The sequence below is a fragment of the Peromyscus leucopus genome, chromosome 11 (genome assembly GCF_004664715.2).
Source record: "Peromyscus leucopus breed LL Stock chromosome 11, UCI_PerLeu_2.1, whole genome shotgun sequence".
NCBI lineage: Eukaryota > Metazoa > Chordata > Mammalia > Rodentia > Cricetidae > Peromyscus > Peromyscus leucopus.
In genome coordinates, this window is record NC_051072.1 from 24,572,794 (window position 1) to 24,600,013 (window position 27,220).

At 41.6% G+C, this 27,220-nt stretch overlaps 1 protein-coding gene across 8 annotated transcripts in view; it reads right to left on the reverse strand.

Annotated features, from left to right (window-relative positions):
* The window catches only part of Cplane1 (ciliogenesis and planar polarity effector 1), a 95,347-nt gene that overhangs the window by 21,026 nt on the left and 47,101 nt on the right, over positions 1-27,220 (reverse strand). For 5 of the 8 annotated variants that reach the window (XM_037209398.1, XM_037209397.1, XM_037209401.1 and 2 more), the window contains 15 exons: positions 26,928-26,998; positions 26,218-26,297; positions 23,401-23,478; positions 21,507-21,699; positions 16,990-17,271; positions 15,180-15,905; positions 13,233-13,390; positions 12,233-12,362; positions 11,401-11,455; positions 9,118-9,222; positions 6,965-7,042; positions 5,799-5,908; positions 5,290-5,485; positions 4,949-5,098; positions 592-893 (listed from right to left, as the gene is read on the reverse strand). In XM_037209398.1, the coding sequence (XP_037065293.1) occupies positions 592-893; positions 4,949-5,098; positions 5,290-5,485; positions 5,799-5,908; positions 6,965-7,042; positions 9,118-9,222; positions 11,401-11,455; positions 12,233-12,362; positions 13,233-13,390; positions 15,180-15,905; positions 16,990-17,271; positions 21,507-21,699; positions 23,401-23,478; positions 26,218-26,297; positions 26,928-26,998 (2,714 nt within the window). The remainder of the gene's footprint in view (positions 1-591; positions 894-4,948; positions 5,099-5,289; positions 5,486-5,798; positions 5,909-6,964; positions 7,043-9,117; positions 9,223-11,400; positions 11,456-12,232; positions 12,363-13,232; positions 13,391-15,179; positions 15,906-16,989; positions 17,272-21,506; positions 21,700-23,400; positions 23,479-26,217; positions 26,298-26,927; positions 26,999-27,220) is intronic. The other 3 variants (XM_037209399.1, XM_037209400.1, XM_028875606.2) reach the window with 3 other exon arrangements.

A 27,220-nucleotide genomic window follows, 5' to 3' on the forward strand; every position in this document is an offset into this window, starting at 1 on the left:
AGTCAGGGAAACTCTGGCTGATGGTTATTACCTGGGTTTGCTATGGGCACCTAGTGAGATGGGAAGACAGAGATCTACCTGGAGCCAGGAGGGAGTGCGGCTCACTGGGAGCACTTGCCTAGTATGTGAATGACCCCAGAACCACAGAAGACAGAAAAACAAGTAATCATGTAGCTCGGTGTTCTCAACCTTCCTAATCTGCCACCTCTAATACTGTTCTTTGTTTTGTGCTGTCCCCCGACCATAACATTATTTTCGTTGCTACTTCATAACTAATTTTGCTACTGTTATGAATCATAATGTAAATATCTGTGTTTTCCAATGGTCTTAGAACCCTGTGAAAGGGTTGTTTGATCCCAAAAGGTCATGACCCACAGGTTGAGAACTGCTAATGTAGCCTGTCAAAAAAAAGCCAAGTTTAAAAAAATTCTAGCTTAAATTCCCCCCATTATTTAATAAAGTCAGATATCTAAAATTATATCATATTAATGATACCAAATATTTAATGACTTGCAGCCATCACCACAGGCTGCACACATGCACGAGCACACACACACACACACCAAAGCACTAGAAAATAAGAACAGATACCTTTTCCCAGTGTAGATTCAGCACTTCTGGTGCAGGGAAGTCCTGCTCTATGTTCTCCGCAATGGTCTGCACTGTTAACAGCTGCTCATCCATCTCCTGGAGTTTGGCAGTAAGACGTTCTAACTTCCCAGCAGCAGGCCTCGGAGCAGGACGAGCAGCAGGCCTTGGAGTGGGGTGAACAGCAGGGCTTGGTGAGGGACAAGCAGCAGGGACATCCTGAAGCAGGGTCCAAAGCAGAGATTGTTCCCCAGAGTCCAATTTTGTGCTCTGTTCCTTGAACGGGAAGTTTGGTTCTAGGAGATCTAAACATTAATCAGAGAAAAATCAGCATTAATTTTACTTAAGATAAGAACAATCTCATTTTAAGCCAATATGCCATTAGTTTCCAAATTTCATTATTAGTTAAGAAACTTACAAATTCATTTCAGTTTCTAGACTGCTGAAATTTATCTCTGTAGTAAATTAAACATCTGAACAATGTAGTACCACAAAACTCTACACACATAGCAATTTGAATGTCACCTTTATCCCTTCTTACAAACTGCTACTGCATCAAAAAGCAACTTCTGAAAACCAACAGCATTACACAGTAAAAGCTAGGTTCAGTGTTGGTTACTATGGACTCCAAGCAGAAAACATTGGAAGTCAGCGCACTGCTTCTCTTCTAGCTGGCTGCCTCTTTCCTGGTCCCCAGCTCTGGGAACAGCTCTACTCTTCACCATGTTTCCCACGCCAGAGGCCTGAGAGTAAGCGAGGGTTGCTATCCTTCCTATTCCAAAGCAACATCAAGTCCTGGTGATTCAGCCTCCTCCATGTCTCCATCCTATACTGCTTCATTGGTGTTTCAGAATACAGATCTCAAATAAAACCCTACTTTTCTCCTGTGTAGTCTGTCATCCACAATGCCTAATAGGACGAATTAGAAACACAAATTTGATAGTTACTTTTCCCCCCAAAACCTTTCCATGTGCCTCTAATGCCTTCACCTTAAAGGCCTAAATGTCTCGGTATGTCTAACAACAGCAGTCTTCCCTCCACCTCCAAACCTTCAGCTCTTGCCACTGCTTTTAACAAATCTGAACTTCCCAAACCCAGCAGGTGCCACAAAACTGCATTGCTGTGGTCATGCCTCTCAGTCTGAGTGCAATTTCTCCCTTCATTCAAGTCCCCTTGCTGAGGAACAATCCTTTTCTACACTATGAATATACATCACTCTCATTGGTTAACAAAAAGCTGACAACAGTAGCTGGACAGGAAGCCAACCTGAGGATGATGGGAAGAAGGAGGGCAGAGTCAGGAGAGATGCCAGCCAGCCACCCAAGGAAGCAAGACATGCTAGAGGACAAGTAAAGTCATAAGTTACACAGCAATACATAGATGAACAAGAGTGGGTTAATTTAAGTTGTAAGAGCTAGTTAGTAATAAGCCTGAACTATTGGCCAAGTATTTATAATTCATATTCAGCCTCTGAGTCGGTTGTTTGGGACCGGGTGGTTGGGGCAGGAGACTCCCGTTTGCATCCCCTTTAACAATCACTGTTGGTATTGCTCCTTAAACGGCCTGTCCTCTGGAGTAGATGAGATGATGTGTTGCTCAGCCATCATCAGCCCTCTCAGCACTTACAAGATGCATCCTAATAATCCCTTTACTCATCTGTCTTCCTTTCCCCACAGTCACTGCCCACAGCCTGACAACCTGCAATTACTTTTTCACTCCTAGTATGGGTCCCTAAATGGTTACAGGATGAGAAATCCATCAAAATCATCAGATGATTTTGCCCTCTGTACTTAGCTCACAGAAGTTTTATGAAGGCCAAGTTATGCAAGGAAGTGCATGGGTTCTGAAACATGGGTTGTTTGATAGTTTCTGGTCCTGGTCCTGGTGAGCCTTCCCAGAAGATGGTGTCAGTGTTGATATTGTCTCACTCCCATTTCAGCTTAGCTCATATTTCTTTATTATCTGACTATTGATCCCATTTATCAGCAGCCTGAAGTGATGTAAATAAGCAGGCTACCTTTGATGAACACACCTTGTCCATATGCCATAGGGCAGCCTTAAATGCTTGGTATAAGATTCATCAATCAGGGACAAGAATTGAGCCATTTACTAAAGTCATACAAGGCTCAAAAGAACCCTTTACTGACTTTTTGCAAAGATTGACTAAAGCTGTAAATAGAGCAATATCAGATGAAAAAGCTAGACAAGTACTAGTTCAATCTTAGGCTTTTGAAAAATGCTAATTTAGAATGCAAAATGATAATTGTGCCTTTAAAGGTCAGATCAGTACCAATAGAAGAATGACTCCCACACACAGTCAATATTGAGTCTCATAACCATAATGATGAGGCTGGGATAGGAGAGGTGATTCCCAAAGGCCTGAAGAGACATCAAAGTGCCAACATTTAATTGTGGTAAACCAGGCCATATGAGAAGAAACTGTATATAGGGCACTCCTAGAAACAATGTTTCTTCTAGGAATAACCCAAACAAAAGTCCCTAACCTTCTGGATTATGCAGAAGATGTGGCAAAAGCCAACATTGGACCAATGAATGCAGATCAACCAAGAGACAAGAAAGGTGACCCTTTACCATTAGGAAATGCCTTGGGGGGCCTCTTGCAGGCCTCCAAGTCAAACATGGTCCAGTCATTCCCAGTCACTGTGGAGTAAATGCCTTCACAGAACAGTTAGAGGATCCAATGCCTAATGTATAAAACCATACTGCTCTGGATGATAGAATAGCTTTGAAAGATGAATCAAAAATTCCAAGAAAAACCATAAAATGAATACTTTGGCAGACTTCCATAAGTGACTAAAGACAAGGGTACTAATAAATAACATTACAATTGAAGGTTTATTGGACACAGGAACAGATGTGACTATAATTACACCAGAATCATGGCATCTGATTTGGCCTTTTCAGAAGGTAGACGTTCAGTTCCTAGGGACTGGAACCCAATCTCAGATAAGACAAAGCACAAGAAGGGTTGAATGCATAGGGCCAGAAGGACAGAGGGGAAGGTTGAGACCATATGTGGCTAATGTACCTGTGAATCTATGTGGTTGTGATCTGTTACAGCAATGGAATACCCAGATTAACATTCCTCCAATCTCAGAAACAAACCATAAACCAATTCATGTTTCCAGGAATAATATTATAAGACACTATTTAAAAAAAACAGTCACTGACCATTCAGGCTGAACAAAAACAGAGCACAACAGCTGTTTAACTATCAGAGGTACCAACAGCCCTGCCCTTAAAATAGTTAACTGACAAACCTGCCTGGGTTGAACAGTGGCCTCTGATATCAGAGAAACTACAGGCCTTAGAACAGCTGGTTCAGGAGCAGCTAAATGCTCAACATATTGAAGAATCAACCAGCCTATAGAATTCTCCCATATTTGTTATTAAAAAGAAATCTGGAAAATGGAAAATGCCTACAGATCTGAGAGCCATAAAAAAAGTGATTCAGCCGATGGGCTCTCTACAGCCTGTAATGCCTTTAATCGCCCTCAGGAAAAATCTGATGCACATAGATTTAAAGGAGAAAATATAGTAAAAAACCAGAATTGCCTTGGCACATAAGGGAAGGAGCAGGTTGTGTTTAGGAATATATATGCTTAAACATATACACACAGACACAAACAATTAATTTAAAAAGAGGTCATAAATTTGAAAGACAGCAAAGAGGGTATATGGGAGTATTTGGAAGGAGAAAAGGGATACGAAGAAAAATTATATAATCATATTATAATCTCAAAAATAAAACAAACAAACAAAAAACCCTGAGTTACTAGTTGGCTACCATGTCCATGTATTTATTATGTGCTATTACAGAATTTCCTACACATACATTTTATCATTTGTGTGTGTGTGTGTGTGTGTGTGTGTGTGTGTGTGTGTGTGTGTGTATGTGATGGGTAGGGCAGACAGTGTGTGTGCCACTATATATGTGTGGAGGTCAGAGAACAATTTTAGGGAGCTGGTTCTCTCCTCCTATCATGGGATCTGGGATTGAACTTGGGCTATCAGGCTTAACAGCATGAGTGCTTTTACTGGCCCTGAATTTTCCTTCTTTTCAAAGATGAGAATTTCTTTTAAACATCAAAATACTAAAGGACTCTGACAAGATGTTTATTTTCAGCCTTATTAGCTGGGGAAAGATGTGTACAAGTAGACCTGAAGTCTTCTTGCAGACTACTGTGGGTCCCAGGCTTGGAGCCATGGCTGCACTTCATTTATATACCTTAAACATTTCTCTTTCAAGTGCTTTTGGAATGATCAAGTAGCAATACTTCTTTCTTACATAACAGGAATCCAGAGAGGGCAGATCATGCAGCACATCCTGGCTATTTACCTCTGTCCTGTTGCCTGTCTGATGGCATCACTGAGGAGATCCCAGGCTCCTTCACTTCCATAACACTTGCTCTACAGCTTTTCTCATCCAGACAGGATTGAGTCATTTTTGCAGGCTCAGAAATTAAACCCAGAGTAGAACTTGCAGATTCTGTCAAGAACATAAAAGATATACAAACATTGATTGTAAATGTCCAAGCCAGGCAACTGAGAGGTTAATAGAACATTTCTAAATGTCAACACGAGCATGTATCTCGAGATCTAGGAGATATGGGGTAAGGATAACAGTGCTAAATACATCTTAGTGTGTTTAATTTATTTTAACATGGGGAAAAATATTACCTTGGCCCTCAAAAGTATGAGGGGGAACAGCATTCACAACTGAAGCTGCCATACAGTGCAACTCTGCAGACGACGGGGCTTCTGGGGGATGGCTCTGTGCCTTGATGACATTATCACCTGAAGGCTCCTCATTAGCAGGCAACTCCAACAGATCATCAGCTTCAATGTCAATCACATCTATGTAAGTGTGTCTAGCCTGAGTTAAACACAGAGTAATCATTTTTTAAATTTTAGATGACTACAAAAGGGGTGGTGGTGTTAATTCGTCATCCTTATTACCAACAAGCAAGCATCTGCAAGCCTGACTTGGAGAAAGCAGCGATGTGTCAGAGCTTTCTAGTTTACAGCACTGTTGGGCAGAACACTTAAGTAACTCTTGTCCTTTCTTACAAAGCCATGTACATTTTTATACTGATTTCACCTATAAAATGGGGGTACTATATGGATGAGCACGATGAGTTTGACACAAGGTTATTATTAAAATTCAATGGACAAACCAAGGCTATTACCAAATGAGGTGGGGAAGGAGACAAAGGTTTCTCTGATATTCCAGTGGGAAGTTTGACATTTAGATACATATCTGGAATCAAGAGCTGAGGAACATTCAAAGGTTCATGGCCTGGAAATTAAGAAAATCAGAAATGTTAAACATGTCTGTAGTCCTTAATTTTCTAACAGCAAATCTGTAACAAAACAATATAAAATATGTATTTCTTAAAGATCTAAATAGAAGCTTCCTAGGTACAAATATATTAAATAAAATTAAACCAATTCTAGTCTAAGGGCAGTTTTTCTATAAGGAAATTCATAATCAAAGACAAAGGACTACCCTTATGAATAACATACATGGACAAATAAGGTATCTAAATTTTGTAAAAAATATTATAATTTCCTATTTCTATTTTAAATATATTAAATTATTTTACTTAAGAAAAACACACCTATTAGCTACATTTTAAAAACTTTCAATAGTTAATTAAGTTTCACTGAGATATAATTCATACTCTTAATAATGGATTTAGGATAATCACAGGGCTCACTGCGAACTTTTACAGCTTAAAATGTTGGGGGCTGGAGAGATGGCTCAGCAGTTATCCCTGGCTGTTTTTCCAGAGGATTCAATTCCCAGCACCCACATGGCAGTTCACAACCATCTGTGACTCCATTTCCAGGGGATCTGACAGCCTCATACAGACATACATGCAGACAAAAACACCAATGCACATAAAATAGGAATAATAACACTTCTTAAAGATAAAAATAAATAAGATGTTTTGACATCTGAATTTCACCAGTTACTTGTCTCTTATTCAATAGTAAATAAAAAGGCTTTCCAGTACAGAGGTAAGCAGACGGTGAAACTCTGCTTTTGTTCTAGGAACAAATCTATTTTTCTAGCATTTTGTTTTTAATAAAATACTACTTTAAATTCATATGTAAAATATAATTCATGTCATATTGACTTTACTGAAAAACTGCTAATGAAGCTTGAACTTAAATCACAGGCTAGCTTTAAAATCTGAGAAAAAATAAAAACATTTAAATTGTCATCCTATCTCTATGAAGCCACTTGCTTGGTTAAACTGTTTTCTAAGGAGAAAGTGACTGGCTTTCACATTATGCTGACATAACTTTAATAAGTCAAACTTAATCTCAGCAAACAAAGAATTCACACCTGAGGTAGCAGAAATGACTTGTTGATTTTTACCACTTTCAGAATCAACTTCTTGGGAAGTACCTTCCTTATCTTGGACTAAATTCGGATATATGAGGGAAAAAGAAAAAATAGAAAAATCATTTCACAAACAAAAGGAAATTAAATATATAAATATAGATAATTAGTGTATGTAAAAGATGGTGGGAAAATAGATTGCCAGCTTAATTTAATTTTTAAATGTGACTGTAGATTTTACTTTTTTATTTAAGACACAGTCTTACTATATAGCCCTAGCTGACCTGGAACTCATTATGGTGATCAGGCTGGCCTCAAATTCAGAGATCCCCTGCCTCTACCTCCTGAGCTCTGGGTTTAAAAGCATGAACTACCATGCCAGCTAAGATCCTAATCCTTAAAAAAGCAAAGAAGGGTCAGGAGTGGTGGCGCACGCCTTTAATCCCAGCACTCAGGAGGCAGAGGCAGGAGGATCTCTGTGAGTTCAAGTCCATCTGGATCTACATAGCCAGTTATGAGCCAGCCAGGGCCACATAATGAGATCCGGGCTCAATTTCCCCTCAACCCAAAGAGAACAGAGAAGAAAGAATACAACTCTAGAAACTGTCTACACATCAATGCGCTCAACAGTCAGAAGCTGGTTAAATATGTTGATGGTGCAACCGCCAAAGGAACATGCTTACAGAATACTCTTGGCAACAGAAGGGAATGTTTAATGTAAGCAGAAACCAAAGGAAATGAAAAGGACACAAACCCAATGCCTTCCTGAAAATAGGCTAATTGGTAATTTTCAGATGTAAGGCGACTACAACATTATTTTACATGACAAAAAAGGTGTTCCATGCCATCCAATTTTCTCTGACTTAAACAAGTAACAACATATTAAGGATTATTACATAATATCAAGTATTTTAAATACCACTTAATCAGCATTTATTAGTATGCATGAACTATGCAAAAATACTGAATACACATATGCATCACCTTCAACACTGCTGCAAACATGCTGCGATGTCAATACAGTATAAAGAAATTGCCTGTTAAGATACATTGTGAGAGTGTCTAAAGGTAACAGGAAACAACAACACTGGGACATGACAGTTAAATTCTCATGGTGAAGTGAAATATGGAATACCCAGGGAGCAGGAGTTCAGATAGTCTGGAAGGACACTTTTCCTACGCTCTGCACCTGGCTTTGTGAATGTCTAACTTCATGCTTGTCACTGCTTGCTTGCTATATTATATCAGTGAGTACTTAAGCATTTATAAGAAGACAAAATCAGAGGAGAATCCTGGGAAAATTCCGTACACTTCTGCTCATGGACAGTCACTTGCCCTCTCAGACTAACCACAATCTAGTCTTCTTCCCACGCCAACTTCACTAGCCAGAACCCCAAGCCTCTCACTCTAGGGCTGCATTTCCAGTGAAGGAAGCTCATGGCTAGGGAGTCTAACTCACAACATTCTTAGACTCACTTGAGAGCTTTAACACGTTAGCAGTGGAAATCTCTTTGTGATGTTTTACTTAAATTATACATTCAGTTTATCATAAATGCCATTTCAGGTTATCATAAATGCTATTTGTAATTTTTCCTAGGAAATTAAGGAGAATAACTTGGGATAAGTAACAAATATCACATAATTTAAAATTCCTTTTAAATCACTGTCTGAAAGAAAAAGTATGGCTGGGTGTTGGTGGTGCACACCTTTAATCCCAACACTCAGGAGGTAAAGGCAGGTGGATGTCTATGAGTTCGAGGCCAGCCTGGTCTACACAACAAGAGTTCCAGGACAGACTCCAAAGCTACAGAGAGAAACCCTGTCTCGAAAAACAAAACAAAAGAGAGGAGAGGAGAGGAGGAGAGGAGAGGAGAGGAGAGGGGAGGAGAGGAGAGAATAAATGCCTTATCAAAGTTTTAAAAGATGTTACTTTTAAATTATGTGTATGTGTTAGTATATATGCTGCCTAAGTACAGATACCCACAAAAGCCAGAAGACTGCATCAGATCCCCTGCTGCTGGAATTACAGTCACTTGTGAACTACCCAACATGGATGCTAGAAACTGAACTCGGTCCTCTGGAAGACAGCAAGTGCTCTAACCACTGAGCTATGTCTCCAGCTGTAATACAAACTTTTTCACTTTTCAAGTATTTACCTGGGTCTGTGTTTGTACTTGCATCCTGACTTCCCACGGTTTTCTTTTGTACAGAGGCCAAGAAATGCAGTCCAGCTGAAGTATTAACATCATCTTCTAACATTTCTGAAATACAATGAAATATGGAGAGCAATCACTGAGAAGCCAACATGTTATTGGAAGTACAGTAACTAAAGGTGTGTGTTGGGATGTTATCAGAATGCATTTTCTACATGAGGTGCTGTATAAACTACATCCTAAAGACACTGTGAATCACACCCACACTCGTAGAGGACACCGTATGTCAGGCCCAGAAACCTAGAGCCTTCTCCTCTAGCTATTGAAGGTCCAGTGGAAGCAATGTGACCAGACTGCTCCTGTAGAAAACTCACCCCACCTGTGGAAAGCAGCACTGAATGAATAAAACTGAAGACCATCAGATAAGGTTCTGTAGCAGTTTAACAAAGGAGGTAAGAAAGGCTGGGACGAGAAACTGGGTAAAAAGGCAAAGTAAAAGGCAGTGTTTGCAGGGTTTTTTTTTTTGGGGGGGGTTGATGTTAATATAAATGGAGATAGAGAACATAGAAGGGAAAAAACAGTTTGGAGAGGAAAGACAATGAGTTCCGATTTCATGAGCTACAAGTGGTCTTTCCCCAAGGAGAGACGCTCTGCAGGAGCAGAATCAAAGTCTAAATATATTATGGCAGTCTGAGCTAGAGTGAGATTTTATAGGGAGATGGCCTAGGTAGACCAGATGGAATAAGAGATTAACAATTACACATAATAAATTAGGTATAATAACAGACACAAAACTATCGGGCATAATAAACACATATTTGGTCTTTGTTCTTAGTTTCGGGCAGTTTTCTACACCTTTAGAAGCTCTTAAATAAGAGTGAGCTTTTTATTCACAGCAACTAGAGTTGATGCTAATGAGGTAACTCCTGGAAGATCCCTAAACAGCTTCAGGGTCAAGGCTGGTCACAGGAGGAACCAACTACATTGTTAAAGGGGGGAGGTGAAGACACTGAAGACTGATTTCAGTGAATGATTTAATTGTTACAGGGAATCACAAAAGTGTTGTTTGGTGTAACACAATACCCATCCACTGGTATACTACACATTCATTAAAAATGGAATCATACAAATGACACTGTCCTGAACTGATGCTTGCGTTTCATTTTCTATGACAAATTCAATGCTAGGCATAGTCACCCATAACTTCCTTACTGAGGCCTTTTTTTAAATTCTATTTGACATTCTGATTAACTACATCACTTGACTGCAGAGCTTGGCAAACTTTCTCTGTACAGTGCCATGTAGGCGTATGTAAGTCTTTGTAGCAACTCCTTTACTTTGTTGTGGTCTGAAAGCCTTGGGGTTATGTTACAATAAAACTGTTCATAAGAGCAGGCATGGTCTCCATCAGGCCCAAGTTAACCACTACTCTACTGGATAAGAAACAAAGTACAAAGATCCTCCTCCCCCTTGTCAAAAGAACAGGAAAGTGGCTGTGGTGGTTTGGATAAGAACGCCCCGCAGGCTCATATATTTGAATGGTTAGTCACCAGGGAGTGGAATGGTTTGAAAGGATTAGAAGGACTGGGAGGCGTGGCCTTGTTGGAGGAAGTGTGTCACTTGGGGTAGGTTTTGAGGTTTCAAGAGCCCAGGTCATGGCCGGTCTCTCTCTGTCTCTCTCTCTGTCTGTCTCTATCTCTCTCTGCTTGGATCAGGATGAAGCTCTCAGCTACTGTTCCAGAGCCATGTGTGCCACCACACTCCCTGCTATGATAATGGACTGACCCTGTGAAACTGTAAGCAAGCCCCCCAATTAAATGCTTTCTCTTATAAGGGTTGCTTTGCCAGGGCATTAGGGGTGCATGCCTATAATCCCAGCACTCAGAAGGCAGAGGCAGGCAAATTTCTCATTTCGAGGCCAGACTTGTCTACAGAGCCAGTTCCAGGATAGCCCCGCCTCAAAAAACCAAAAAAAGTCCTGTGGTCAAGGAGTCTCTTCACAGCAAGAGAACAATGACTAAGACACTAATTTAGTCTCAGTTTTACATTTATTTTTTACATTTATTTCTTCCCTTGCCTACCCCAAGACGTCCCTCTGTGTAGCCCTAGCTGTCTTGGATCTTGATTTATAGTCCAGTCTGGCCTTGAACTCAGAGATTCACCTGCCCCTGTCTCCTGAATGCTGGGATTAAAAGTGTGCATCACCACCGCCCAGCCATATATTTATTTCTAAAAAGCTGACTTAACATTAAACTTAGACATTATATTAATCATGTGTATACATACCAAAAGGAATTTCAAATTTTTCCAAAGGCTGAGAATCACAATGTCCAAGTTGTTCCTAAATGGAGCCAAACAATCAACCTATTAATAACTCAAAGGCATTTATTATTTTTGAAAAAAATACATCTAATAGCTATGAAGATTGAATTCTTAGTTACAGGTTCAATTTCCATCATTTTAGGCCTGTTTACTCTATCCAAGCAACTATACAAGAGTTCATGAAATCCACAAGTCAAGCAATAAAAAATAGTATTACCAGTTTAATACCAAGTACTAATTACTAGGTACAAGTCTCTGTAGCAGGGCAGACTTGACACTCAAACAGTACCCCGATCCTCCTAAAGTCTTTAATGGACTCAAAAACATTTAGTACCTCTAGAAAGGCCTATGAGGACTAAATTAAAAAGCAAGGCTTTTAAAACATACATGAATGAAATTATGCATCTCTTTAATGTTTTTTCCAAATTCAGAATGAATGCTTAAAGAGATTTGATTTATAATATAGGTCATATAGCAAATCTACCTGGATAACCCTGGAGATGTCTCAGCCTCCGACAGAAAATGACATCATGTGCATTAAGGCACAGAAAAGCCCAGAGTGACTTCATACACAACAGTCACCAGGCAGATGCTCTAAGCTGCAGCTTTCAGTTTGCCATCCAGTTGTTTTTCCCATCCACACTGAGTGTGTCTGTTTATGGAGGGAATCAGCAGAGCTCTTGTGCATTATGATGGCCAGACCCTCAAACCACAGCATGAAACTTCCAGCAGTCACCAAGAAATACCGAAGTGTTCCATGCAAGTTAGGGAAGAATCTACTGTAGCTGTTCTGTACCTTCGGTTCCATGATGACCTCTGACCCATTACTAATGAGAGAATCCTCTGGTCGGAAACGAACACTTGGCTTTCTTCTTGGCTTCTGGGCTCTTTCTTCTTGTAGCTCTCTTTCAGCTCGTCTGCTTTGCCTGCAGAAGACAATAGGATAGAACAGGGTTTCCCTTAGAGTACCTTTAGGTTCTCATTTGAGACTTGCTACTTGAAATGGATTTTCACTAGATTTCACTAGATTTAATTAAACTAAAAAGATGTTCTGCTAGAATACAATTACAGGTGACACTGAATTCTGATTTGGTCACTAGAATGTGGGAACAGATTATACCTTTTAAGCAGTTTTCAAACTCTGTGTTGCATATTAGAAGCTTGTACCAGAAATCCTATGGAACCTCCATGAAGCTCCTTGAGGAGGCTAACTAAACACCCAGCAAGGAAAGCCATTCCCAAAGAGGAATGCCATCATCGGGAAGGGTAGCGATGGCAAATTCAAACACGTGTTCTATACACACAGCATACGAATCAACAGTCAAAGGCTCTTCAGTTAGTCTTGGGCAGCCTCACTTCTCATATGCACATTTCTTAGTGCCCTGAGACACTTCACGCCATCGTCTACTCTCCTGCTGCCTTGTAACGGTCTGAAGGATATATGGTAAAGTGGGTGAATATAAGTACTGCCTCAAAATGTTGAACTGCTCATGGAATTTTACCTGATCCCAAAGATTAGTGCTACAGAACATAACTGTTTATTCTGTCACAGGAACATGGAGAAAAATGCTCCAGCCCATGAAAGGTAAGAGAGAAAACCTTAAGAGAAATGGAGAGGGAGAAAAAAGGTAACATTTCTCACATCAGGAGACATCTTTCATCACTATGAGATTGGCTTAAATACATGGTAGCAGACAAGGAAACTACTAACTACGTTGCTGTGAAGGAACTGAGGCGAAACGCCTTTATGACCTTGGTATACAACATTATCAGATAACATTTCATTCAGAACTTGCCTCTTCTTCCCTGGTGTTATGTTAGATGGCTCCATGTTGACCTTTAGAAGCTGAACATGACCAGAATCACCTTGTGCAAATGCATTATGTGCTAGTTTTTGTTGGCTTCTTTTAAATGCCATGAGGTTTTCAAGTGGGATAAGTTGGGGCTTCTTGAACTACAGAGAGAACGCGTAACAAGTCAAATGCATAATTGTGTTGAAAAAAACAAAGAAAAATTTGTTTAAATTAAACTAAGACATATAAGAGACAGAACACATCAAACTCAACAAATTGACGTGGACAGGACAGGAAGAATGGTTATCCATATTTTTGACAATCAGGGAGGCCATTAACGTTTCATGTAGGTTTTTCCTTTCTCCCCTGGAGACTGACTCAGGCCCTGAGCATGCGAACTCAGTACTTGACCACTCAGGCGCACCCTGTGCCCTCAGCTGAGTGGTCCAGATTCCGAAGAAAAGTCCCCATCTTCTAAACTGCATTCCATAAAAAAAAATCCTCTTCCCTGTGAGGGAAATACATGCATGGCATCTAACTGAATATAAGTACAAGAGGCAGCAGGTGTAGTGGCTTAAAGACGACAGATGAGTGAGCATGTCAGCATATGTTGATAATCCCAAACAGGGTCAGGAGAACCTGGGGCTCAGAAGATTATTCTAATATAAAAAGCTTTAAAAATTATTCTCAAAATGCTAAAATTTCCACACCCTTAACCCCCTCTTCTGTCTATAGTATGTTCCAAAAAGGAGGCATGGTTAAGACTTCTAATGAACAACCATTTCTCTCCAAAGTAGCACCTGTGAGTAACAAAGCACACCAGAGAACAAGTTACTCGATTACTACAAACTTACACGTTAGAGGCTAAACAGTCTGAATTGCATAAATCTAAGACAGCATCTTTGAAGAGGATTTGGTGTATTTTAAGGCTACCATCTCACTACACGGGAAGCTACTGACAAACTGGCATGTGCTTAAAAATTTTATCTGAAACAGATCTGAAGATGACCATATATATCACAATTGCTAGAAACTTCAAACACACTATGTGCACTTGCTATACCTACACACACACACACACACACACACACACACACACACACAACCTGGTAGATTTATTTTACTTATATCTTATGTATGAAAAAAATATGTATGAAAGAGTGTAAATTCTAGTATTTACACAAAATACCTTGAATATTTAAAATGTAAAATCATTTTACGCTATTGTCTGTAACAGAAGATTTACCTTAAGAAACAGGCTGACAAAGAGTTCAGCAGGTCACGTGCTTGCTGCCAAGCCGATGACTTGACGATGACCCCAGAACCCACAGGTAAGAGAGAACTGGCCTCCACCAGCTGTCCTCTGACACTCAACCATGTGCTCACGGTGTGCACATGTATGCACACTGTGCTAGACAGTTTTATGTCACCCTGGCCCAATATAAAATCATCCGAGAGGAGAGAACCTCAATTGAGAAAATGCCTCCATAAGACTGGGCTGTAGGCAAGCCTTTAGGGCATTTTCCTAATTAGTGATTGATGGGAGAGGGTCCAGCCATTGTGGGTGGTGCCATTCTTTGGTTGGTGGTCCTCGGTTCTATAAGAAAGCTGGTTGAGCAAGCCATGAGGAGCAAGCCAGTAAGCAGCACCCTTCCATGGCCTCTGCATCAGCTCCTGCCTCCAGGTTCCTGCCCTGTTTGAGTTCCTGTCCTGACTTACTTCAATGGTGAATTTTTAGTGATGTGGAAGTGTAAGCCAAATGAACCCTTTTCTCCCTGCATTGCTTTTGGTCATGGTGTTTCATCCCAGCAACAGTAGCCCTAACTAAGACATATACCCATATTCAAAATAAATACATGTTAAAACATGTTCTTGAGCTCTCAGAACACACAGTGTTTACAGCATGGGAAAACGCAACAGCTTTTCATTCACCATACAACAAGCCATTACCGTGTTCTCCAGGGGCAAACATGAATGAAGTAATGATAGCTGTGGATACTGTTTTCCTTCTGTGTCAGATCTGGTAGATACTGAGGGCAATCTACTTGATGCTCTTGATGGTGATGAGAATATACAAGGAGGCTGAAATTGCAGGTGTAATAAAGGAAGTCCAAAAGAATTCTGAGGAACTGTCTCAGGGGGCACTGGTTTAACATCAAACACACTTTCTGGCTTTATAAATACTGAAGAGTCCTGCTGAGGTGTCAAGTACTGTTGTCCAACATACTGCTCCAAGTTCCCATGCTTAGGGGTGTCTCTGAGTACAGCGCTAGAGTGGCTTGGATTTGAATGGCAAGGGGAAGTGGTGAGCACTAGTCTCTGAGACAGAGGGGGCTGGCAAGAATCAGATAATTCCCAGGCCTTTTTCGGTTGGGGCTGAGGTCTGAAAGGAACTTCTGGAATTCTTCCTAGCGGTAAGGAAAGGGGCTTGAATTCATGCTTGGGCTGAAAATGAAGCAAAGGAAACCCGCTCCCAGGAGTGACTGTTCTGGCAGGTGGAATCAGCTGGGGGGCCTTCTGCAGAGCAGCAGGGGTGAACAGAAGCTGGAGGCCAGTGTCCCCAGCAGGAGCACGAGAAAAGGAAGTGGGTCCAAAGCTCTGAGGTGCTCCACTCTGTCCTCTCAGCTTAGGCTGGCCATCTAATTGACACAAAGGAATACTCCCGTGTGGAATATCCTGAAAGAAAAATAATAATACATAAATTCAGAATATATTATTAATTTTTTGTAAATGATATTCAGTATGATGTGAACAGACAGCGTGTTAGAAAAATTGTAAAAAAAAAAAAAATTTATTCAAATAACAAAAGGCCAATGATTAACTGAGAACAAAAATGCTACCTACTGTGTGTGTGTGTGTGTGTGTGTGTGTGTGAGAGAGAGAGAGAGAGAGAGAGAGAGAGAGAGAGAGAGATTAGCTATAACTGTTTTTTGTTTTTGTTTTTTGTTTTTCGAGACAGGGTTTCTCTGTGTAACCCTAGCTGTCCTGGGACTCGCTGTGTAGACCAGGGTGGCCTTGAACTCACAGAGATCCTCTGCCTCCTGAGTGATGGGATTAAAGGCGTGCACCACCCCACCCAGCTAGCTTTAATTGTTAACTTGACACAAGCTAGAATCACGAGGGAAAACAGTTTCAGGGACACTGTCTACGTTAACAACATGGGAAGGCCCCGCCCAGTGTGTTGCACCATTCCCTAGGCACGGGGTCCCCCAGCTGTGTAAAGGGGAGAAATGGAGCTGAGCATAAGCAAGCAAGTCAGGCGCGTACTCATTTCTCTCTGCTCTTGACTGTGGATGGGGTACGACTAGCTACCTCAAGTTCCTTCTCCTTGGACCTGAATAGTAAGCCACAGCCTGGAACTGCAAGGTGAAATAAACCCCTCCCCTCCAAGTTGCTTTCTGCCAGGGTACTTTATGGTAGGAACAGAAGAAAACCAGAAGAGAATGCTCGAGAGTCCACACGCAGGTAGAGACCACAGGACCACCTTGTCGTCACTCTTCAGGTGCCATGCACTGTTTGGTTTGTTTTGTATTGTTCTAAAACAGGGTCTCTCATAGGCCGAGAACTCACCAAGCAGGTCAGGCTAGCCTGCCGGTGATCCCGGGGATCTGTCACTACCTCCGCAGCGCTGGGATTCTAAGTGTGCACTACCATGCCTGACTTTTTTTTAACACTGCTTCTGGGGAATGTACTCAAGCCTTCAAGCATTTTGCCAACTTGGCTGTTTTCTCAGTTCTAATGATATCTCTGTATGAATTACCTGTGTGTTTTCATGACTCTCTTGATCAGGCTGGCTGATTCCTTCATGATCTGGTGGGCTGTTCATGCTAGGATCCCTGGTGCACTCTCTCCCGGACTCTGCTTTAGCACAAAATCTCTGTCTGCTCTTGGCTTCAGTACAACCACTCCTTGTGGGCTTTGATGCTTGGCTTTCCCCAACATGCACAGGCTGAACCTGCTGAAGAAGTTGATGCATGTCTGGGAGATTAGCAACAGACGGTCCTACTATTTGCATTAGGCTCAGGAAATTGATCTGTTGCAGCTGGAATAAAACAAAACAATACTTTAAAAACAATGAAAAGGCCAGGCGATTGTGGCACACCTTTAATCCCAGCACTTGGGAGGCAGAGGCAGGCAGAATTCTGAGTTCCAGGCCAGTCTGGTCTGCACAGTGAGTAGTGAGTTCCACGACAGTCAGGCTACACAGAGAATCCCTGTCTTGAGAAACCAAAACCTAAAACCAAACCAAATCAAGAACAAAACAAAAAACCAATGGAAAGAAGTTAAGGTATCAGCAAGAGCCACATTCTCAAACAATGAGTGGAAAACCTGTCATCTTGAGGCATGAATTCTAACTCAGGAAAGAGAGAGAGGGGACTATTTGCACAACTAACTTACATAAGATATCCAGGGATAACCTACTGGAGTGAGATGATACTTCAGAATAAGTATGCTTTGAACTAGTTTTCAAAAAAGGAAAGAGCAAAGCAACACAAGAGAAGACTGACAGACTAGATGGAAGGTCAAGACAGGCACCAGGGGTTCCAAATTTGCTGAATACAGCAATCACTCAGTGGCATTAAGGATTCCCAAAGACCACGTCACATCTCATACCAGTACCAGAAGTCTGAAGATCAGAGCTAGGATCAGTATGCATTGAAATGTGTTAAGTTGTGTACGTGCAGAAAAGCTTGACAAGAACTAGCACTCACATCAGCTCAGCGGGACAAAAGGCAGACACCAGGTTTGCTGAGAGGCGGGCTACAACTGTCAACCTGAAGCACATATGTCTTTGAGGACCTGCCAATCAAACCACTCTTTGTTCAGCTCATTCTCCACGGTTGCTGGGTGGAAGGCTCTTTCTTTCTTTTAGGATTTCTTTCATTTTTATTTCTATGTGTATGGGTGTTTTGCCTGTATGTATGTCTGAGCACCATGTGTGACTGGTACCCTCAGAGGGCAGAAGAGGCATCATATCCCCTGGAACTGGAGTCGGGGATGTTTCTGAACTAACACAAGGTTTTGGAAATCAAACCTGGGTCTTTTGAAAGAGCAGCAAGTGGTCTTAGCTACTGAGTCATTTCTTCCACCCCTAGAAATTTTATTCCTAAGATCTAAGTGGTGTTTGTGTTATGAATCCAGGAATCAACTCTGAAAAACACTGGACTTGCAAAAGTATAGTCTTTCGCTGTGAAGAGACACCATGACCAACTCTTATAAAGGAGAAACATTTAACTGGGGCCAGCTTACAGTTCCGAGGTTTAGTCCATTATCATCATGGTGCAACGTGGTGGGGAGCGTGCAGGCAGACAGGGTGCTGGAGAAGGAGCGGAGAGTCCTACATCTTGACTTTCAGGTAACAGGAAGTGGTCTGAGACACTGGGCGTGGCTTGAGCAAAAGAAACCTCAAAGCTCGCCGCCACGGTGACACACTTCCTCCAACAAGGCCGCACCTCCTAATAGTGCTGCTCCCATATGGGGGCCATTTTCCTTCAAAACACCAAAGGGACCCACAACCCCTGCAAGTTGTCTTCTGAACTCCACATGCAGTGATGTGCACACACATGAACACAAACAAATATAAAGTTTAAAAAAGAAACAAAGAAGAACATATTACCAGAAGAATAAGTAAGTCTAAAAAGAAAATATCTGATGAAATACATTACTTGGGATGGTAACTTAAAAACTAATAGAAAAGAGCATTTATACTCTGGCCTCCAAAGATAACAGCATTAACTTTATTATGTATGTCTTTTCAATCTGTCTCTATATTAAGTGAGCTATCTATTTTTCCATCCATCCATGTCCATGAATGTGTTGTATGCATGTGTGTGTAAATGCAGGTAGACCAGTTCCTGTGTGCATGAAGGCCAAAGGTTAACATCCTGTATCTCCCTTGATCTCTTGCACCCCTTTTTTTTTTTTTTGGGGGGTCTTTCAAGATAGGGTTTCTCTGTGTAGCCCTGGCTGTCCTGGATCTCACTCTGTAGACCAAGCTGGCCTCGAACTCACAGAGATCTGCCTGGCTCTGCCTCCCAAGTGCTGGGATCAAAGGCGTGCACCACCACCACCTGGCTCTCTCCATCTGTTTTGAGACAGGTTCTTTCACTGAACCTGGAGCTTGCAGTTTCAGGCAGACCAAGTGGTCAATGAGTCCCTGGAGTCTGCCAGTCTGTGCCTCCATGAGCACTGGGGTTACAGATGTGTGCTGCCACACCTGGCCTGACTTCCACACGTGTGCTAGAGATCTAAGCTTGGGTCCTCATGCTCCTGCAGAAGGTTTACCCACTGAACCATCTCTGCAGGCCACTTTCCTTCTGCTTTAAAAACAAGACTGACAGTATACAACATTTGTAAAATTTGTAAGTGAAATTTAGTGAAGATTTTAAAGTGAAACCAGAACTATATCAGAAGAATGTCCTACAAAACACATACACACACATATAAGACAATGGAAGAATGAAATCCTAAGAATCTAAGGTTGGCTAGAGACACAGAAATAGTGAGACTACAGTCTGCTGTGGAACCATCTCTGTACACTGTGAATATGTGTTACTCTCACTGGTTAATAAAGAGCTGACTGGCCAATAGCTAGGCAGGAAAAGGCTAGGCAAGATACGCAGACAAAAAGAGAGCATGAGGTGGAAGAGGAGGCAGAAGAGGGTGAAGTCACCAGGAGATGCGGAGAGAAGCAATATGAACATGCTGTGCTGAAAAAAGGTACCGCCAAGTGGTGGAGCATAGATAAGAAATATGAGTTAACTTAATTGTAAGAGCTAGTCAGTAAAAAGACTAAGCTATCAACTGAGCATTTATAATTAATATTAAGTCTGTGTGGTTATTGGGGAGCCAGCGGTCTTGACAAAAAACTCCGCCTACAACAGTCACGTACAATATGTGGGGACAAAGAATCAGGAGGATACAGTGAACGCAGCGAAGATCTTGTCTAAACAAGAACAACAACAACAGAAAAACTGGGGCAGGGAGATGGCAGCAAAAGGACATGATGAGACTGAGCGGGGAATCCAGCCATGAAAACACGGAGGACTTGTTAAATAGAGAGCCCGAGCAGGCAGAACCCAGCCACTCACAGCACAGTCTGAGAGCACCTTCATACTCAAGCTGCTAGAGCAGGTAGCATTCCTAAACAGAGGGGTGGGGAGGAGCTGGGGGGAATAAGGACAAAGTCGGATTCATGGGACTGTGGACATGCTGAAAGAGTATTCCACCAGGACTCCGAGGTTCAACGAGAAATTAGGGCCAAGAATCACTAGCATAAAACGGCATATAAGATGTAAAGACACCTAAGTGAACATACACAAGCGTAAAGGATTAGGTATGAGGGAAATTAAAGTTTTAAGAGGAAGAAAGAGGGGCTGGAGAGATGGCTCAGTGGTTAAGAGCATCCGCTGCTCTTGCAGAGGACCTGAGATGGCTCCCAGCACCCATGTAGGCAACTCACAGCTGACCTATGACCCCAGCTCTAAGGGATCTGGCGATCACCTCTGGCCTCCACAGGCAACTACACTCACATGCACACACTTACACATAATTAAAAATAAAATAATATGCCTTTAAAAACCAAAAAACAAAAACCAAAAAAAAAAAAACAACGCAAAGCTACACAGAAACCCTGTCTTAAAAAAACAAAATTAAAAAAAAAAAAAAGACAAATAATTTAAACTGTTGGTTCAAAGAACACCATGTGCACAGGTGGGAAGAGACAGTGGAAATCAAGGTGCACAGTCATGTGACATGCCACAGACACGTTCAGCCCAAGACGGAATTTGGTCTGAACGCTCATATAGAAAATACAGGGCCGGGCAGTGGTGGCACACGCCTTTAATCCCAGCACTTGGGAGGCAGAGGCAGGTGGATCTCTATGAGTTCGAGGCCAGCCTGGACTACAGAGCGAGTTGCAAGACAGTCAGGACTGTTGCACAGAGAAACCCTGTCTGAAAAAACCAAAGCCAAAACTAACCAACCAACCAAACAAACAACAACAACAACAACAAAAGAAAACACATTTGGGGCTTTTTGCAGATCTGACTGGATCTACCCAACACCTCACCCAAAATGCCCAGAAAAATAAGTCACTGAACTGTACGTAGATGTATCTAGACGATAGGTCCAGGGCAGGAACTTTTGAAGGACGTATGATGATTCATAAGAGCACAAAAATGAGTGGAATTCCACGCTGACTAGTCCATCCCTATTAGCTGTCTACTTTTAAACTATGCATCATGTGTAGATTTACTTACGCAGCCATGTGCTCACCTGAACTAATTTAAACATCTCATCTTGGAGCATCTGCCTAACAGAATCAGAAGACTCCGGTAGCTGAACCGTGTGTCCCTTTCTCTGAGTCTGCTGAGGTGCTGCAACAGGTGTTTGTGCAGTAACAGGGTCTCCACTTGACATGAGCGGTGGAACTGAGGAAGACTGCTCTTTCAGTTCAGAAATCTGTGCACTGTGGGAAAACATTCCAGTCAAAACCACATATTAATCAACAACAAAAATCCCCAAACAATTACATACCTATGATATAAATATTCAGACACCATTTTTCTTTGGATGCGAAGGTTATTCGGTCATTCTGGGCTCTCCACCCATCATCTGAATGCCTGCATGTGCCCTTCCCAGCAGTGATGTTACATCCCAGAACAGCCCACTCTGGCTCCTGAAGGCATCTGAGCCAGAGGCCTGCACAATTATCCTTATTAACCATACAGACTTAGGAATAAAATACTGACTAAAATTAATGATTGAAAATAGAGTTAAGAAAAAAAGATAAAAACATCTAATTCTAAGATTATCAGCACAAATGACTAATGATCATTATTAAGCATGAAACCACAGAACTGTCAACATTTCATTTCCAAACAAACCAGAGTTTCCATTTATAATGAACTATAAAAAAAATACTTAAAACTAAAAATTAAAGACCAAAGCAAGTTCTTTGGTCTTTTTTGGACAAAACAATTATTGAGAAGTGATTCCTTAACCCTAAGTCTCTAGTATTTTATTTTATTCTCTTATTTTATTCTCTTTTGCTCTGTTTCCCTCCTCTCCCTCTCCTTTTCTCCCCCTCGTCTCTCTCCTTTCTTTCAGTAAGGCCTCTCTATGTAGCCTTGGCTGACCTGGAACTCACTAAGTAGACTATCCATCCTGGTCTCAAACTCACAGAGCCTTGCCTGCCTCTGCATCCCAAGTGCTAGGATTAAAAGCTTGCGCCCCCACACCCAGCCTTCCCAGTATCTTCTAAGCAAATAAATTTTCTAAGCTAAATAAGGGAATATGTAAGTATAATATTCAAATAAATTAGTCACTGTTTCCAAACGGAAAGAAACATACAAAACTGCATGTAGATTTGAACTGATATTCGTTCCCTTTCAGCCCTAGTATTTTCCCTGTTGTGCAATGAGCATGCTTAGAAACAAAACTGCATTGATATGGTAAATCTATGAAAACAGACATCACAACTGATGGGACGATCTTAACACAACTTCACTGGAATTTACTTTCGACAACTAGCAAGGAGATCAATTCTAATTATGTGAATTTCTTTCCACAACAAAATTATACTGGATTTCCCTTCTAATTCAGCAAAATTTCTAAGCAGTCAGTTTAATCTTTGCAGAAGAATTAAAAAGACAAACTGGATAAACCTAAAGAGAATTAACTCTTCAGCCACCAACCGCAGCCAGATCTCTGATCTGATCTCAGGAGCTCGTCTGGGTTGGGCCAGGACAGTACTGGGCTCAGGACATAGCTCCGTGGCAGATGGCTGATGTAGCCTGCCGGAGGCTCCGGGTGAAACACCCACTGGTGCAAAGGGAAGGGAAGGATACTGAAATGAGCTAAACGCATTTCTTATGCTATACGGGTCAGAAGATGAACAAGAACAACAGTATTTCAATAATATATCTACTGCTGATTCTTTGGTCCCTGAAATGACTGTCTCAACAAGGTTCCAAATGTCTTTAAAACACAGATGGTAGGAAAATCTGTAAATAACTGAGATGTCAAAACTGTGACTATGCCGCTCTTTGCTTATTTCCTTGGTTTATGGCACAAACACTTAGCAATTATTTCAGACTGGCACAGGAGGTACCAATTCATTCTCTTATTTTTAAAACATAATTTCAAAATGGTAAATAAAAATTCTTACCAAGAAGTTTCTGAACTTGCATCTATATGAAGTGAATGAGGAATGGTATGTTCAGAATTTGACAAGGCTTCGATCATACTACAAATAAAAATAAGTGATTAGGAGCAAGATACTCTTCACGTTTCTAAGGTGCATGTGAACTACTGCTCCACCACCGAAGAATCCAATCCTCTAATAGCGCTGCCATGCTTAGCTCATAATCACAATCTGTTTACATCGGTCTCCATAGCAATTAGTCACAAATTCAAACAACAGCAAAGACTGCATGAGTTCATACACAACTTGAGTAGCACTGATTGCTCAGCAATGAAAATACAATCTAAACCCAGGGATCATGAGGTTAGCTATGACCCACAGTCTGACAGAGTAAGTGGTACAAAGAATCTACTGATATACTTGAAACTGTAAAGATTACTGTTTAAGAAAACAAATATCTCTAATTCTTATAATGGCATAACAGGGCATTAAATTTATTCTTTAGTGGACAGGAGATACAGCTTATTTGTAAAGTGTTTGTCCAGCATGTGAGAGGCCCTAGAAACAACCTACAGCACCCCAAGAGGAAAATGTTTCAGCTGAGGGTGTGGCACATGACTTTACTCCTGGCACTTGAGAGCAGAAGCAGGGAGAAGATGATTTGAGACCAGCATGGACTATACAACCAAGTTCTAGGACAGCCAGGTCTACACAGCGAGGCCCTATCTCAAAAGCAGAAAAATCTGTATTAACTATTCAAAATAGAAATAAAATCTGTGATCTGAGGGAAAAAAGGAGCCTAATGTTTCCTCTCCTATCAAGTGTCTTAGTTATGTTTCTACTGCTGTAATAAAAATTGACCAAACCAACTCAGCAAGGAAAAGGTTCGTTTCACCTCACAGGGTTTCAGTTCACCATGGAAGAAAGCCAGGGCAGGAGCCTGGAGGCAGGAGCCGGAGCAGAGACCACGAGTCCAACTGCTCACTGGCCCGCTCCACCCGGCTTGCCCAGTTTGCTTTCTTGTACAGTCAGGGCCACTGCTTAGGGCTGGTGTGCCCCGCCCAGTACTCTAGGCCCTCCCACTCAAACATTATCAATAAAACGCCCTACACACCTCCCCACGAGCAATCTGATATGAGTTTTCTCAACTGAGGTTGCTCTTCCCAGCTAACTATGGCTTGTGTCAAGCTGACAGAGAAACCGAGACACAGAGAGACACACAGAGAGACAGAGACATTAAGGCAATCCTAAATTTCTTTGTGCGTGTGTAGTTTGTACAGCATGGCATGTGTGAGCATGGGTATGTATGGAGGCCAAGTCAACCTGGGTGTCATTCCTCAGGAGGTGTCCCTTCTGTTTTTAGGGACAAATCTCAGCAGTTAGGTTAGGCCACTTGGCCAGTAGTCCTAGGAATCTGCCTATTTATCTATTTATCTGCCTATTTATTACCATGGCACCCTGCTTTCACAGGGGCACTAGAGATGAAATTTAGGGCCTGTGCTTATATGACAAGCAGTTTACTGGTTGAACGATCCCTCAAGCCCCTAATTTTTCAAAAATTCTAAAACTTTGTAAGTCATGTTCAAGCTGCCCCTTATGAAATTGCTATTGCTTTCATCTCCCTGTGAAACAGTAATGTGTCAGCAGCTGTTGTGTGGTACTGATTGTGCTCTGACAAATAAAGCTTGCTGGGAGTCCGAGGGCGGAGCCAGCCACTAGCTGACCATAGAGGTCTGGAGGACTGTAGAAAGAGGAAACAGGAAGTGGTAAGGCAGGGCCGAAAGAGGGTCTAAGTCCTTTTGGACGGAAGAACGGAAAAGGCAGGAAACAACTGGCGGCAGCTCCTAGTTTGCTGATTTTTCAGGTTCTTACCCCAATATTTGACTCCTGATTTTTTTATCGATAAGATTAATTGGAATAACGCTTCAAACAGCAAAGTATGCACATCAGAGCCCTAATGGACAGAATACAGTGGCTAAAACACAACAGTGAAGGTCGTATGTGTTACGATGCACAATGCTTTTGTATTTAATTCAATAAAAATGTAATCAATGTGGACAGACAGTTCCCTAACTAGTAGATGAACAAACTCTGACCTATTTATAGGTACAATTTATTTTGGTAAGGCTGACATTGATAAGAGAACAAAGGTAAAAAAAAAAATGATTACTTCTATGAGAAATGTAACATTTACCAAAAACAACTCACTGTCATTATAAATTAAAATACCAACATAAAATATTTATTATAAATTATGAAAAACATCTGAAACCTTCACTCAGATTTTTTTAAAAAGGCAATAATCATGTTGTGGTTTGAATGAGAATGGTCCCCACAGGCCCCTATGTCCGAATGCTTTGTCTCCAGTTAGTGGACTGTAAGGGGATGTGGCCGTGCTGGAGGAGGTGTGTCACTGGGGACACGCTTTGAGGGTTCAGAAGCCCACACCAGGCCCAGTGCCTCTCTCTCGGCCTATGGAGCAGGATGTAAAACTCTAAAGCTACTGCTCCAGTGCCATGACCATCATGGACTCTGAAACTGTAAGCAAACATCCAATTAAATGTTTTTGTTTATAGATGGGGGGTGGTGGCGCACGCCTTTAATCCCAGCACTCGGGAGGCAGAGCCAGGAGGATCTCTGGGAGTTCGAGGCCAGCCTGGGCTACAGAGCGAGATCCAGGACAGGCACCAAAACTACACAGAGAAACCCTGTCTCGAAATAAATAAATAAACAAACAAATAGTAAATGTTTTTGTTTTTAATAAGAGTTGCCTTGGTCTTGCCATCTCTTCACAGCAATAGGACAATGACTAAGACACATATCACACTTTCTTTTCCTTACCCTTGCTGTTCTGTCAATTGTGGATCCACATTCGTCTCCAATGGTTCTTTCCTGGGACACTGAGCCTCTTCTGTGGAATGCTATAAAATCAATAGTGTCCATACCCACAATGAAAAGAGGTGAGACACATAGGCATGACTGTTGGGTATTTTCAATCTCACATTAAATATCTGTCTAAAACTCAAGTGACAAAATAAACCTTGAAAGGTTCAGTTCTGCTCTGACCAGGTCCTTATACACGGGAATTGCCTTCAGCCATCAATATGAGCAACTGAGTCTGCTAAAGTAGAAGATGAGGTGTTGCCTAGAGACTAAGGTTTTGTAAATTACATGTCAATTAACCTGGGAAAACCACTACAAAATGAGGGGAAACTAATGCTTTTTGAAACAAATGTTAAAATGACAGGAAAGACCTATGTTCCACATGGAAATCTGGTTTTGAGAAAATAAACAATACATAGAAACTGCAAATTACACCAAATCATACTTCATAGCCAAGGTCACGTTCACCACTCTTGACTAACTTGCTGAAGTACTTCAGGACATGGAAATTTCCGTGTCTGAAAGCGCTGGACATGTAATACAATCTCAGAAAGAAAATTCAGACCTAGCCTACAAGTCAGCACGTGGCAGACGGCAGAGTCGGGGAAGCACACTGAGTGCAATTTCAGCACCAACCGCATGATCGTGTGCGCTGTTCACTGGCTCACCTGCAGTGAGAGCCGCGACGCTGGCATGCAGACGGCAGCACTGGGGTCCCGGAGACTCCCAACGGGTCCTTCTAGAAGGATCAGAAATGGAAGGGAATGCCAACCTTTAAAGATTATCTTTTCACTTTTTCAGATATATTTTCCAACCCCATACAAATACATTTCAAAAAACACCTAACGACTACTTCCTCTTCATCAATAAATCCCAGGAGAGCCCTGAGAGAACTTGTATCAGTTTGTGTAAGTTCAAGCTACCCCCCTCCCCAACCCCACCCCACACCTGGTTCTTTCCA